Below are 14,383 nucleotides of genomic sequence, written 5' to 3'. Positions count from 1 at the left end.
TGTATGTATCAAATAATGAATACACCAAAAAACACCCAAAATAATATAGTTTGGTATTAATTCACACAGCACAATTTTTGTTTAACGTCATTTATTTTCGTAAAGTCTGAACAGTAAAAAGTTCCATATCCAGTATTGCTTTCATTTTTTAGCTTGCAGATATTTTAAAGTGAAGGGATAGTGTATAACAAAATTAATGGCCATAAAATAGTTCTGAATTTTATTCTTGATACAATTTGTTTTTACTTTGATAATTTGTCAAAGTACTTTTATCAGTATGTAGTGCAAAGCTGAAATTATTGAAGTTAGTGGAAACTGACCTATGCAAAAAATGTAAAACTGAAATAGAAAATGAAAAACATATGATATTTCTTTGTAAAACAATTCAACCAGTCTGGAGAAAGTTTGATTTAATGATTGTAACGTGTTTCCCTTCCAACGAAACACGCCATCAATTTTCCAGTTGGATAAACATTGTTACAGGGAATACTAACAGCAAACTCATAAATGAACTTATTTTTATTTTCTGTTTTTGTATTTATAAGTCAGGTTTTACCTATAATAATTTATTAAAAGAAGAAAATGTTTCACAAACAATATGGAACGTATAAAAAACGGAACTTTCCAATTTAATAAAATATGAACACGCATGTAACTTTATCAAAGCTGAACAAAAATGGGCTAACGTAAAAGAAGAAAAAGATTACGTAAAAGATTACGAGCAACGGCTCGAACATTTAAATTTGCCATCTATGGACCAGAGAGTGTGTTTTCTCAGTATACTTTTTATTATGAAATGTTTGTATGGTCGAATTGATCTTAATATTCACGATTTTGTTGATTTTAATCCAAGGTATTCCGAATCAGTTATTTTTAAACACAAATATGCCAGAACCAATTCTTTTAAATATTCATTGTACACTAATTTTCCCCGTGTATGGCAAGAGATTCCTAATTATATTAGAGAACATTCTTTATTTAGTTTTAACACATTTGTGACAGCTCTCCGGTCTTATGTCAGGCAACTTTAAACTTTTTATCTTTTTTTTTATCTTTAAACAATCATTTTTATCTTTAAACAATCATTTTTATCTGTACATAATATTTATATATATATATTTTTTAGATTCAATTTTAATGATTGTTCAACTTGATGCCTCGCAGTTTTAAAATTTTTATATCTTTGTTTTTTTTTATGGTTTACTTATATGTTCAAGTGCAGTATATGGAGAGCCATCTCGATAGTGCTTTGCACTCATGGCAATCCTCAGGGTGCTGCACCGCTGTCTTGTTGTTATGTATTTTTGTGCCTGAAAATTGAATAAAATAAAATAAAATAAAATAAAATAAATAAATAAGAAAAACTGTTTTAGTACGTTTTGATAGTTATAAATATATATCTATGCTCCTCCGTAATACGATGAGGATGAAAAAGATTCGCTATCCAATCGAAGATGAAAAATACCATAAAAACCCCAGTGGTCTAAAGGTTAAGAAAAATCTGCATATCAAGCAAACTGTTCCGGTTTCGAATGTCGGTTTTCTGGCTGTTTACTTTATCGTTTTGATTTAGCTTTTCGCTTTTTTTATTTGTATCTCCATTGAGATCCAGCCACTGATACCCACAGCATTGTCATTTTTTTCAGTAATTTGCCTTTGGATTTATATATATATATATATATATATAAAGGTTTTACATCCGGGTATGAAGCGTCTCACATACACACAGAGCCAAAATACTATTTTGGACTTGCACAGTGTGTATGGACTCTAACCTTACGGTTTTCATTAAATAGATCATTCCATCCTATCCATTCTAAATACCTTATTTTTCAAACTTTTGCATTCTTCTTACTCATCTCATTCATTTTGTCTTGGTGAAAAGGGAGGGTATTTTATATTCCTCCCCTGAGTTTATAGCCTCTCTACCCGAACACGAACACGAGCTTTATAGAATAATTACAACTGTACAACAAAGTACGTTTTTAATCAATTTTTATCGTCTTTTATTAGGCATTTTGTTAATTATTTTATATATTTAAATTACTTTTTTAAAATGTAAAACAATGAATGCAATGTTTTTATTACAATTACTTTTAACATTGTAAGATATAAACGAGAGGAAAAAATATGTTTAAAAAATATAATATTTATAACAGAGTATGATAATAAAAGTGGGACGAACCCACACAAGACAAAAAAAAAAAGTACTTTTATCAGAGTGCGCTTTTATTCCAGAAAAGACCGTGGTTACTGGTAGTATACATTATTAATATTATCATACGAAACATGGTGTTCTATTTACTCTGTCTTAATTTTCAGAATAACTAAACAACACAGAGCGACACTTGCAAAGGCAGCCAAGGAGTTTTGTGACAAGACAAAGGTTGATTTGAGAAATAAAAGATCAAAGTATATTATGAAGCTTCGCAAACAGACTGCTTCAAAGGATATTTTATTTCAACTTGAGAAACAGATTTCCCAGATTTCGGAACATTTTAATAAAAAGGCAGATGTTATGCTAAAAGAAAAGACAAGAGAACTAATTAAAGGTATATAGAGACTTTTAAAAGTTCGTTTGTTGGCATCCCCCTTACAGGTATTTTTTTTTAAAGCGATTTAAACTTGATTTTAACTTGTTGAAATAAATTCATCTGGTTTCTAATGATAATTTTTTAAAACGTTATACTTACGACTTATCGGCTACCTTACTAAATATACATTAGGTGTGATGTAATAATTGACCTGACCACACTTGACCAATGCAACCGGTTTCCTTTGAGTCCTATATGTAGCCGAATCTCAACCAAAACCTGACGAAATTGAACGATCCACGAAAAAAAGTCATGTGGAAAATTCCCAATAAACAACACAGAGTTGATGGTTGTGATTGGCCAGATTCCAAAAAAAATGTCAATCCCAGTCACACTAAGGTCAACCCAGGGTCAATCTGGGTAGCGCGTCTGGGTTGAGTTGCCTGGATTAAAATCGATTTTCAAGCCAGGCGCAAGTCAATCCACGTTTGGTCACACTACAAAAATCTCAATTGCGGTGAGTCGCACCAGGCTTGAGGCTGTAGTGTGACCGTAGCTTTACTCCAAAAGGGCCCATAAATTTACCTGTCATGGACACTTGTTGTGTGCTATACAAAATGAGGGATTGTGCCTTAATGTTGGTAGGATTTCATCTACGATTTCTTCTTAAAGACAAAGATGTCATTTAAGTTTCATCTAAAAACTAACTACGCTCATCTCAAAGTTATGCGATGAGGTCATAATTGGCATCCCCACATATCCTGTAAGATAATATAAATGTGCCTTCTTCTCCTTATTTGGTTAGTCAGTTTAAAGACCCATTCCTTAAGTTAATTAGATCTAATTTAAGGTCACAAACTAAACTAAATACTATATGGTCCTATTGAGATAACTTTTTTCGTCTTTAAATGGCTAAAATTGTGAAAAATAAGACGATTCTAATAATTTTAGCGGCCCGCTATAAATCCCAACATGCATTGCGCACGGATTGATTTTTTTTTTCTGTAATTCACCCACTTTGCAACTATACAACGCCAGGCTAGGCCTATAGCTCGCGTACGATGTTCGTACGTTACCAATGTTTACCAGCTAGGCCTTCTACAAAACTAAGCCTAGCTAGGCTAGGCCTAATGGCGCCCAACGATAGGGCATTCACCGCGAGCTTCTTAGGTAGTGCATTGTTTCTTTCTTTTTATCATAATTTACCATAAAACGTACATTTAAGACAAGGAATGACCTGGTTTAATATTTTTAAAGTAATATATATGCATTATTTTTCAAAACGTCACAAATTGTAGGGAATGGGTCTTTAATCAATTCATAAGCAAGCAACTACACACTCTGTTAATTCCAGTACTTTGTAATGTATTCTGTGTATTTCTTTATTTAAGGATCAAGTGTTTTAAGTGTTTTTATATGCGACTCTACTGCACCTTTTCACTTGCAATAAAAATTGTACAGTTTATTTTTTTGCATTCTTAGTTTGTTTTCTGTTTTATTGAGTTGAACAACAACTTGGATTGAATTATTACTTGTTTTTTTTTTTCGCATGGCTTCACCACAAAACCAGCCAGCACAGGCTGCTTCACAACAGCAATTGCCACAGCCGGCCTAAAGTTTCCCCCGTTCTGGACAAAAGATATAGCAGTGCCATATTGTGAAAATTCACTCTTCCCTGAGGATGAGATCAGCCGGCCGTATTTTTTTTCCGTACGCCGCATAACATTTTTGTTGTTAAAAAAATCTGGAAAAGAATATTGCACTCTGACGTAATAGTTAAATATATGTATTGAACATCATGTAACTCATATTCCTCTAATAAAATCACAACATTCTGAGTAGGGCGCTGGTATGGCACAAAAGCACAAAAAAAACTAGATAAAGCAGGCTCATAGCACAAATATATAACAATAGATTACTGAAAACTAAATGACTAAGAAAGTATAAAACAATAGGTGTTGTGATTCGGATATACAACAATAATATTATAATAATAACTTAGTATTACCAAAGCCAATTACAATAGACTGAATAGGGTAGTGAAGACAGCTAGCAAAAACTTAAACGTAAACTTAAACCCCTTAGAAAACATGTGCAATGATCTTGTGAATAAGAAAGTTAAATCTATTATCGCTGATGATACGCATCCCTTGCATGGAGAGTAGATTAAGAATGATGCGTATTAAAACAACTCGATTTAGGAATTCCTTTCTACCTTCAGCAGTCAGTGTATTTAATAAAAACAAACCTAGATAATAATTGATTGATTGATAAGATAATTAGAATTTTCATTGTTGATAAAATTTTTGGTATTTTGCAAGTGTTGTAAATTTTTTCTACTAATTGAGTGTATTCTTTTTCGCAACAGGAAGACAAATTTTATACTGTACTATTTTGGTTTGTATGACAATAACAGATCTGTATCTGTATGATTTTTTTTTCTTTTCTCTTTCTTATTTACTGTTAATAAGTCAGTAGAATTTGTGCTGCTTGATATTATGTAATTGTGAACCATTATTAACTTTTTGTACCTGTATATAATCTTGCAAAACTTGTTCATTGGTTGATTCTACTGAAAAATTTAAGAGTAACCAAACTGGCCGCATTTTCAATCAATCAATTAATTGTCTAACCAAAAACGTCATTTAAATCATATACTGTAATATTTGTGGCAAACAGTACGTCGGAGAAACAAAAAACACTCTCTGTATGAGAACACAGATCAGCTATCAAAACATTAAAGCTTGATCAACCTGTAGCCGAACATTTTAATCCAGCTGGTCACTCGATTGCAAATTTCAGAGTTATTGCAATAGACCACGATGTCAAATGGAGCGACAAAACTCACAAAGACACTGGGAATTACAACTTAAAACCACAAAACCTTTTGGACTTAACATTAGGAACATACTCCCAGATCGGTAAAATTATTCCATTGACTACCAAAATTTAAGTTTCAATATTAACCACCATTTAAGCTGTTTTTTAGTTTCATTCCAAAATTGTTTATATCTCTACCAAGCTACCTTCTTTGTTTTCTACTCTTATTCAGATTACACCCTGTCTCCTTTTGTTGTATTTCTTTTATTCCTGTCCACCCAGGCAGCACTTATACTATGATGTTATCCAAATTCCTTCACTTGCACTGATGAAGGGCTAGTGTTGCCCGAAAGCTCTGCTAACTTTTCTGGCTGTTTTACTTATCGTTTTGATTTAGCTTTTCGCTTTTTTTGTTGTATCTCCATTGAGATCCAGCCACTGATACCCACAGCATTGTCATTTTTTCAGTTATTTGCCTTTGGATTTATAGATATATATATATTGTAATAACTGTATGACTTTATTTTGTATGGGTCAAACCTCTTGTTACGAGAGTGTTCCTCCGTTTTAAAGGAGAGTAACCAATAAATATTATTATTATTAATATTATAGATGAATTATATAATTTGAATTAGTTACAAGATATCATGTATTGTTGGTAAAATTCAGTATGTGCTGTATAATTTAAATGGTATTTTTTAGTCACTTGTACAAATTACTGAAAACTAAATGACTAAGGAAGTATAAAACAATAGGTGTTGTGTTTTCGGATATATAACAATAGAGGTATTATATAATGTAGTGTCGGTAATTTTAAAAGGGGGATAATTAAGTATGAACCTGCGTGAGTATTTTATTAATTAAAATTAAATAATACAGTTGTTAAAGGTGTCTTGATAGAACTATACCGACATATAATTAATACTGCAATTTTATTTCGGGAATTATAACAATGGTTAAAAGTACAATTAGAGGATGTGAATGAATGAAGTGAGAAATGATATAGGAAATATAATTGTATGCGAGTGCGTAATGATGTCTTATGGTAATTGACTATGTGAGTATGCTGTTGGTGTAATCGTAACTTTTGTAAACAAAAATAAAATGTATGAAAGATCAGTAAGTTTTAGAGAATAGGCCTACTGAAAACTAAATGACTAAGGAAGTATAAAACAATATGTGTTGTGTTTCGGATATATCAATAGAGATGTTATATAATTTGAATTAGTTACATGAATCCATGTAGTGTTGGTATTTTTAAAAGAGGTAAAATAAGTATGCACCACATGCAGTATGGGGTTAATTAAAATTAAATATTAAAGTTGTAAAAGGTGTCTTGATATAACTAATAATAATAATAATAACTTTATTGAACATACGCCTTTAAATCGGCGGCACACGTTCTTCTGGACGGTGCGTTCTTACATACATTACATACATTATGTTAGCCTGAAGGCTAAATAAAAGTATAAAGAGAAAATAAAAGAAAAAACATTTAAATGAAAGGAAACGGATTGTACAAAAAGAAACTAAAGAGCAAAAAGTACAATACTTAACTTTGATGGAGTGTTATTTATTATTAGTATTATTATCAATGTTATTAATATGTTATTTTTAAAGAAAATATTATTAGACTTATTATTAAAAATGTCATTTAATTTAAATATTATATTGTTTATTATTATTTTATTATTTATGTTCTTGTTAATACTGTATATCATTTAATTATGTTATGAGTTATGATCTTTATTTGTTATTTAGTTATAGTGGTATTTTTATTATTATTTCGATTTTCCTAATTTTAATATTTTATCTTATTTTTAGTGTTTTATTAACCATTTTACCTCAAATTATAATCCTGATTTAATTGTGTTTTGAAAGTTTAGTAAATATAAATTTAAAGTCTCCATGCAGTAGTTAATGAGTTATGAGCACAATATATTATTAGAATTGGTGGAAGGAATTATTTGATTCACATTAAAATGAATTGTAGTGGAATTGCTCTTGAAATAAATATAAAATATTTGAGAATTTACACTGCTAAGGAAATACTCTTGACAAGAATATAGAATTCACCATATAATGTACACTCAACTGCAAAAGTTTCCCCTCTGCTTTTTTTGTAAGGGCTTGGGACCTTCAAATACAAAGTGCAATGAATGATATAATGTAAATTATAATGTAATAATTAAAACTGAATGTAATTTATAAAAATTACAAAATAATTTACAACATTAATCATTGCTCTTTGGATTTGGCAGCATTAAAAACTTTTTTTTTTATTATTATTATTAACTTTATTGCACATTCAGAATACCATTAGATATGGTGGCCCAATGGCCAAATTGCATAAAATACAAAATATTTTGTAAAAAGTGAATATAAAATCACAGATGTATCAAAAATTGAAGATGTATATGAAACAGTATAAAAACTCTATCCATGGCTACAAAAATAATTTGGAATCATTCTTGTTGTTGCTTTTTTTTCCGCAACCATAGCCGATTTCCATGCTAGGCCGGAAGTGTTTTTTGGTAGGACAAATGTGAAAGATGGAGCGCTTGTATGAACGTTTAGCACCGCTGGCTTGGTTAAAGGTTCAAGTAGGGTTTTATCAGAGACAAGTTTGGGTATTGTTGCTGAGATGCCAGATTCCAACACTTGCCGCTCTTGCTTCTTTGATGTTCTGTTGTACCTGTTGGAAATAAATGAAACACAGTATTTAAAAACTTGATTGTATTTACTGTAGTGTAAAATAACATCAATAACAAGTTAAAACTCACCACTGGATGAGTGTTGTACGATTTATCTCCATCAACTGAAGCTTAGCAAACAACATCAGGTGTCCATTCGATAGCACTTTCCGACGAATGTTCTTGTAGCCTTTGGTAATGAGCGGCCAGCGCTGGAAACGTTTACCTTCTATAGATACGGTACTGTAGATGGATACGCTTCACATAGTTTTGTAATAATGCACTCCATATTATATTGATTGCAGTTCGGCCACTGAGCTGGCCTGTGTTCTGACCTAAGAAGCATCTTTTTAAAAAAAACCAAAGAAACAAGTTAGATTTAAGACACATCATGCAACAAAGTAAAAAACGCTGGAAACTTCCTTACCGTCGAGTGCTTTCAACACGAGGTATTACGGAAGTAGTTTGACTTTTCTTGAACCTGCCTTTCGTCAGGTAATCTTGATGCCATGCTTTGCGCTTAATGGTTTTGTCATAGGCATCCAGGTTGTTCCACAACTTTGCGACATGTTCAGTATCACTCCACTGTCTTCCTTAAACTGCATAAGGTAGTCTGCCAGGACTTCAACTTTGGCGTAGCCTGGAATGTTCTTCGTTCCAGTGGAATCCTCAAGTTCCTAAATTGTAAAATATGAAAACAAAATATATAATTAGACTCGTGCATTGTATTTCAAAACAGAAACAAAATTCGTGAGGTAGAAGCTAATAATACAAATTTAACTCACTGTGTCAAAAAGGGCTGCTTTTCCTTCATCATTTCATTTCATCATCATCATTACAGTCACATGAAGGCAAGGGCTCCAGCTGGGGTGGTGAGGGTTCTTTAGCATTTCAAGGTTTAAAACAACGCTTAGGTGGTTTGTAGTCTGGTTGAGTCTTGTCGTCATACCCTTCATCAACATCAAAAGTGTAAATTTCTTCATCAAAGTCTTCATCATAAATGGTATCTGTTTTGACATGAAATTGATTTTCGAGCACTTTGTTCGACTGGTTGTACAGGTACTCCACTCCGATAAGTTCTCCAGTGTACTTGTTTGGAATGATAAAACTTTTGTACACTTTTTTGCCAATCACTTGCTCTGCCAGTATGTTGAGAGCATGCTGATGCAGTCCACTATATGTACTGGAGATGGGTCCTCCAGACTGGGTAGCAGCTTGTGCACGGTTTGCATTCCATCGAACAAGTCCATCCATCAGGTAAGCTTGGAAATGTAAGTCGCTAGCACGCTCACCTGAGAAAAAAATAAAACATCCATAATAATGAAATAATACAAAAATCTGTAGATAGGTTTGAAAATTTGGTAGATACCAAATAAAAAGTAATACTGTACCTGGAATAAACCTGTTAAGGTGAAGGTGAAAAGATTCTAAAGAAGTGGAGCCTCTTGCGCAACGATATACTGGCAAGGTAACTCCACCCTTAAGCATCTCGCTGGTTTTTGTGTAGAGCGAGATGCCTTCTGGATCCTGGATGCAGGCGATGTGTCGCTCTTGTGAGCTCCAGATATCCCAGGTCTGTTCAGAGTCTAAGAGTGGGACGCCCATTGTGTCACGGCATTCTTCACCATCGAGGGAAGTCAGGAGCTCTCGGATTAGGTTGGCAGTCTCGCGAGTCCCTCCTGTTGTCCTGCGACAATGTAAAGCATACTCCTTCTTGCTGATGTTTTTCAATATGATGTCGTCTGTTGGGTTGGAATGCTTCTTGCTTCCAATGAGCTGTTCACGCTTGGCGAGCTTCAGACGTTCAACATCGTCAGCGGAAAGCAAAAATGCAGGCGGAAAGACGTTTGAGAAAGATCGGATACAACTGATGTGATTCTGTTGAACAAGCTACAGCAATTCTCCTCATGAAGTGCCAGATGTCCAGGCGAATTTGCATGTCAGGCCAGGCGCTGAACATCTTCCTTATGCTTGAATGACCGCAGCAGTCACGATCGACGTAGAGAATCTTCGGGAGGAGGTACGCCTGCTGAAGCATATCGGTTAATGATGCCGTTTGTCATGTTGTTTAGTCCACATCCTTCTGCAGCAGTCAGGACTGTAATGAGCACCTGGCCGTACTCATTTCCGACGTTTGTTGCCCATGCTCCTGTTCCACATGCAGGACCGGCTAGCTTCCTTACAATCTGCAAAAAAAAAAACATTATTAGGAAGAAAGCTTCGCGACAATCTGCAAAAAAAATTCAATTAAAAGTAAATTGCAGAAATAGTATTGTTTATTAATTATTTACCCTTTTGGTCGGGTCAATCTTCAACACTCTTCCGAACGTTGATGTGATAGAAGCCTGGAGTTCGTCGATTCTTCCCATTACTTCGTTTCAGTAGATGGTGAGGAACCATTGGACAGAGGGAACAGGAATCATTTTAGACACCTCATCAAATTTAGAAGCAGCAATGACGTAATCATCACGAGAACCACAGAACCTCTTGCAATTTTCTAAGTAGAGAACCACTGTCTCATTCCACTGCCTTGTGTGTTGTTCTAAGACTTGTTGGCGAAGGTGTGATGGACTGTTCCCGAGACCACTGTACTTTAGAAGCTGCAGGACCAGGTTGTCGCAGGCCAAGTGATACGAAAGTACAACAGGAAACTGAAGGCGATGCGCTAAATCAAGTTGCTTTAAAATGTTTTCACTCCAGCCAATTTGTCTTTGTTGGCAGTTAGAGCACATCAGTTGCTCTGTTGCAAGAAAGTAGTGGCAGTCTAAATCCAGGACTGGACGAACGATTCCATGGATGCCGCCTGATGTTAGTGGATAGCTCTTGCATTTTGGCCGAGGGCAGACCAGCTTGACCTGCCAAGTCTTGCGGGGCAACCAAAGAAGAAGACGATGACCGAAGTAACTGTTGGCCATGGGTAAGTTTTTGTTGAGCGGATCCGGTTGAGGTGCATAATACCAAAGTTGTTTGAGTTTAGTTGAATCCAACTCTGCAGTCCCCTTCTTCGATTTCGTGAATAAGGTTTTTGAAATCCACTGTTGATCAATCTCGGGCAAGTTCTTCTTCCATTTATCTGGTATGAGACAATCTGCAAGAAAACCCAAAACAAAATTGTATAATTAATTAAACTACATTATGTAATTTTCATTTTCTAGTTTTAAACATCAAACAAAATAATTAAAATTACATGAAATAAACTACCTTCACTCTGTTTGATAGTTATTGTAGTGGATGGCATAGTACTAACAGGTTCATAAGATGTATTTGGTTGAGCTGTAAGATGGAAAATTAAAGAATATTTAGCAGTAAACTACTTTCAATGTATTTAAACAACACGATTTTATGATTGAGTATAAATGAATGCATAAAAAAAAACCTAAACCCAGCAAACCTACAACATACACAGGCACTAAAAATGCAAAACCTCAAATTATTAATTTAGAAAATGCACAAAAAACACAAAATATGGAATAAGTCTTACCGGGTGCATATGAGGTTGATGGTTGCAAAGAAGCATCAAAGACATCAGTACCAGAAAGTGTTTCATCTGTGACATCTCAACCTTTTGTAGCTCAATACCAACAGGTATGTACGATGTCTGTCTAGTTGGGCATTTCCTGAGGCGTTTTATCTCAAACCACAAACCAAAATCAATACTCGGATATTGTTATAAACAAGGTTATAGCATTTAACAATTCAGTTCTATTAAAGAAGAAATGGTTTCGCCGTCGCCGAGGAAAACGAAGAGGAAAGAATAGTAGGAGGCCACCCAGTTGTCAGGTACGAGTTGTCCAAATTAATCAGGTACGAGTTGTCCAATTTAATTAGGTACGAGTTGTCCAAATTAATTAGGTACGAGTTGTCCAATTTAATTAGGTACGAGTTGTCCAAATTAATCAGGTATGATTTAGCCAAATTATTAGGTACGAGTTGTCCAAATTAATCAGGTACGAGTTGTCCAAATAATCAGGTACGAGTTGTCCAAATTAATCAGGTACGAGTTAGCCAAATTAATTAGGTACGAGTTGTCCAAAATAATTAGGTACGAGTTGTCCAAATTAATCGGGTACGAGTTGTCCAAAATAATTAGGTACGAGTTGTCCAAATTAATCGGGTACGAGTTGTCCAATTTAATTAGGTACGAGTAGTCCAAATTAATCGGGTATGATTTAGCCAAATTATTAGGTACGAGTTGTCCAAATTAATCAGGTACGAGTTGTCCAAATAATCAGGTACGAGTTGTCCAAATTAATCAGGTACGAGTTGTCCAAATTAATTAGGTACGAGTTGTCTAAATTAATCGGATACGAGTTGTCCAATTTAATTAGGTACGAGTTGTCCAAATTAATCAGGTATGATTTAGCCAAATTATTACGTACGAGTTGTCCAAATTAATCAGGTATGATTTAGCCAAATTATTAGGTACGAGTTGTCCAAATTAATCAGGTACGAATTGTCCAAATAATCAGGTACGAGTTGTCCAAATTAATCAGGTACGAGTTAGCCAAATTAATTAGGTTCGAGTTGTCCAATTTAATTAGGTACAAGTTGTCCAAATTAATCAGGTATGAGTTGTCTAAATTAATCGGATACGAGTTGTCCAATTTAATTAGGTACGAGTTGTCCAAATTAATCAGGTATGATTTAGCCAAATTATTACGTACGAGTTGTCCAAATTAATCAGGTATGATTTAGCCAAATTATTAGGTACGAGTTGTCCAAATTAATCAGGTACGAATTGTCCAAATAATCAGGTACGAGTTGTCCAAATTAATCAGGTACGAGTTAGCCAAATTAATTAGGTTCGAGTTGTCCAATTTAATTAGGTACAAGTTGTCCAAATTAATCAGGTATGGTTTAGCCAAATTATTAGGTACGAGGTGTCCAAATTAATCAGGTACGAGTTGTCCAAATAATCAGGTACGAGTTGTCCAAATAATCAGGTACGATTGTCCAAATTAATCAGGTACGAGTTGTCCAAATAATCAGGTACGAGTTGTCCAAATTATTAGGTACGAGTTAGCAAAATTAATTAGGTACGAGTTGTCCAAATTAATCGGGTACGAGTTGTCCAATTTAATTAGGTACGAGTTGTCCAAATTAATCAGGTATGATTTAGCCAAATTATTAGGTACGAGTTGTCCAAATTAATCGGGTACGAGTTGTCCAATTTAATTAGGTACGAGTTGTCCAAATTAATCAGGTATGATTTAGCCAAATTATTAGGTACGAGTTGTCCAAATTAATCAGGTACGAGTTGTCCAAATTAATCAGGTACGAGTTGTCCAAATTATTAGGTACGAGTTGTCCAAATTAATCAGGTACGAGTTGTCCAAATAATCGGGTACGAGTTGTCCAAATTAATCAGGTACGAGTTAGCTAAATTAATCGGGTACGAGTTGTCCAATTTAATTAGGTACGAGTTGTCCAAATTAATCAGGTATGATTTAGCCAAATTATTACGTACGAGTTGTCCAAATTAATCAGGTATGATTTAGCCAAATTATTAGGTACGAGTTGTCCAAATTAATCAGGTACGAATTGTCCAAATAATCAGGTACGAGTTGTCCAAATTAATCAGGTACGAGTTAGCCAAATTAATTAGGTACGAGTTGTCCAATTTAATTAGGTACAAGTTGTCCAAATTAATCAGTTATGATTTAGCCTAATTATTAGGTACGAGGTGTCCAAATTAATCAGGTACGAGTTGTCCAAATTATTAGGTACGAATTAGCCAAATTAATTAGGTACGAGTTGTCCAAAATAATTAGGTACGAGTTGTCCAAATTAATCGGGTACGAGTTGTCCAATTTAATTAGGTACGAGTTGTCCAAATTAATCAGGTATGATTTAGCCAAATTATTAGGTACGAGTTGTCCAAATTAATCGGGTACGAGTTGTCCAATTTAATTAGGTACGAGTTGTCCAATTTAATCAGGTACGAGTTGTCCAAATTAATCAGGTACGAGTTAGCCAAATAATCAGGTACGAGTTGTCCAAATTAATCAGGTACGAGTTAGCCAAATTAATTAGGTACGAGTTGTCCAAATTAATTAGGTACGAGTTGTCCAATTTAATAAAGTATGATTTAGCCAAATTATTAGGTACGAGTTGTCCAAATTAATCAGGTACGAGTTGTCCAAATAATCAGGTACGAGTTGTCCAAATTAATCAGGTACGAGTTGTCCAAATTAATTAGGTACGAGTTGTCCAAATTAATCGGGTACTAGTTGTCCAATTTAATTAGGTACGAGTTGTCCAAATTAATCAGGTATGATTTAGCCAAATTATTAGGTACGAGTTGTCCAAATTAATCAGGTACGAGTTGTCCGAATT

General features: G+C 34.1%; 4 protein-coding genes across 4 annotated transcripts in view; 1 reads left to right on the top strand and 3 right to left on the bottom strand.

Annotated features, from left to right (window-relative positions):
* Positions 1-2,795, top strand: part of LOC144836927 (ribosome-recycling factor, mitochondrial-like) — a 129,312-nt gene extending 126,517 nt beyond the window's left edge. The window contains exon 6 of the mRNA XM_078691871.1: positions 2,323-2,795. Within this exon, the coding sequence (XP_078547997.1) occupies positions 2,323-2,560 (238 nt within the window). The 3' untranslated portion in view covers positions 2,561-2,795. The remainder of the gene's footprint in view (positions 1-2,322) is intronic.
* A 4,995-nt stretch (positions 2,796-7,790) lies between these two features.
* On the bottom strand, positions 7,791-8,294 carry LOC144838330 (uncharacterized). Its single transcript, XM_078693669.1, has 2 exons — positions 8,138-8,294; positions 7,791-8,049 (listed from the first exon to the last, which is right to left on the bottom strand). Exons 1-2 carry the CDS (start codon positions 8,191-8,193, stop codon positions 7,791-7,793), a joined length of 315 nt encoding a protein of 104 aa, XP_078549795.1. The 5' UTR covers positions 8,194-8,294.
* A 70-nt stretch (positions 8,295-8,364) lies between these two features.
* LOC144838329 (uncharacterized) lies at positions 8,365-10,416 on the bottom strand. The gene is made up of 5 exons (XM_078693667.1): positions 10,339-10,416; positions 10,072-10,233; positions 9,439-9,925; positions 8,833-9,339; positions 8,365-8,724 (listed from the first exon to the last, which is right to left on the bottom strand). Exons 1-4 carry the CDS (start codon positions 10,414-10,416, stop codon positions 8,939-8,941), a joined length of 1,128 nt encoding a protein of 375 aa, XP_078549793.1. The 3' UTR covers positions 8,365-8,724; positions 8,833-8,938.
* Positions 10,417-10,425: 9 nt separating this feature from the next.
* Positions 10,426-11,672, bottom strand: LOC144838328 (uncharacterized). The gene is made up of 3 exons (XM_078693666.1): positions 11,529-11,672; positions 11,249-11,320; positions 10,426-11,135 (listed from the first exon to the last, which is right to left on the bottom strand). The coding sequence occupies exons 2-3, from the start codon at positions 11,283-11,285 to the stop codon at positions 10,426-10,428; spliced, it is 747 nt and encodes a 248-aa protein (XP_078549792.1). The 5' UTR covers positions 11,286-11,320; positions 11,529-11,672.
* Between the last annotated feature and the right edge of the window lie 2,711 nt (positions 11,673-14,383).

Source organism: Antedon bifida, chromosome 3, assembly GCF_963402885.1.
Source record: "Antedon bifida chromosome 3, ecAntBifi1.1, whole genome shotgun sequence".
Taxonomy (NCBI): domain Eukaryota; kingdom Metazoa; phylum Echinodermata; class Crinoidea; order Comatulida; family Antedonidae; genus Antedon; species Antedon bifida.
This window is presented reverse-complemented; position numbering and strand designations above follow the sequence as displayed.

Bases quoted from the DNA above. Each gene is read 5' to 3' on its own strand.
- LOC144838330 (XM_078693669.1), bottom strand. From the start codon at position 8,193: ATGTTGTTTGCTAAGCTTCAGTTGATGGAGATAAATCGTACAACACTC. The intron at 8,050-8,137 runs GTGAGTTTTAAC...TATTTCCAACAG, and splicing joins CGTACAACACTCATCCAGTG to GTACAACAGAACATCAAAGA.
- LOC144838329 (XM_078693667.1), bottom strand. From the start codon at position 10,416: ATGGGAAGAATCGACGAACTCCAGGCTTCTATCACATCAACGTTCGGA. The intron at 9,926-10,071 runs GTACCTCCTCCC...CTTGTTCAACAG, and splicing joins ACCGATATGCTTCAGCAGGC to AATCACATCAGTTGTATCCG. The intron at 9,340-9,438 runs GTACAGTATTAC...TTTTTTTCTCAG, and splicing joins CCTTAACAGGTTTATTCCAG to GTGAGCGTGCTAGCGACTTA.
- LOC144838328 (XM_078693666.1), bottom strand. From the start codon at position 11,285: ATGCCATCCACTACAATAACTATCAAACAGAGTGAAG. The intron at 11,136-11,248 runs GTAGTTTATTTC...GTTTTCTTGCAG, and splicing joins AACTATCAAACAGAGTGAAG to ATTGTCTCATACCAGATAAA.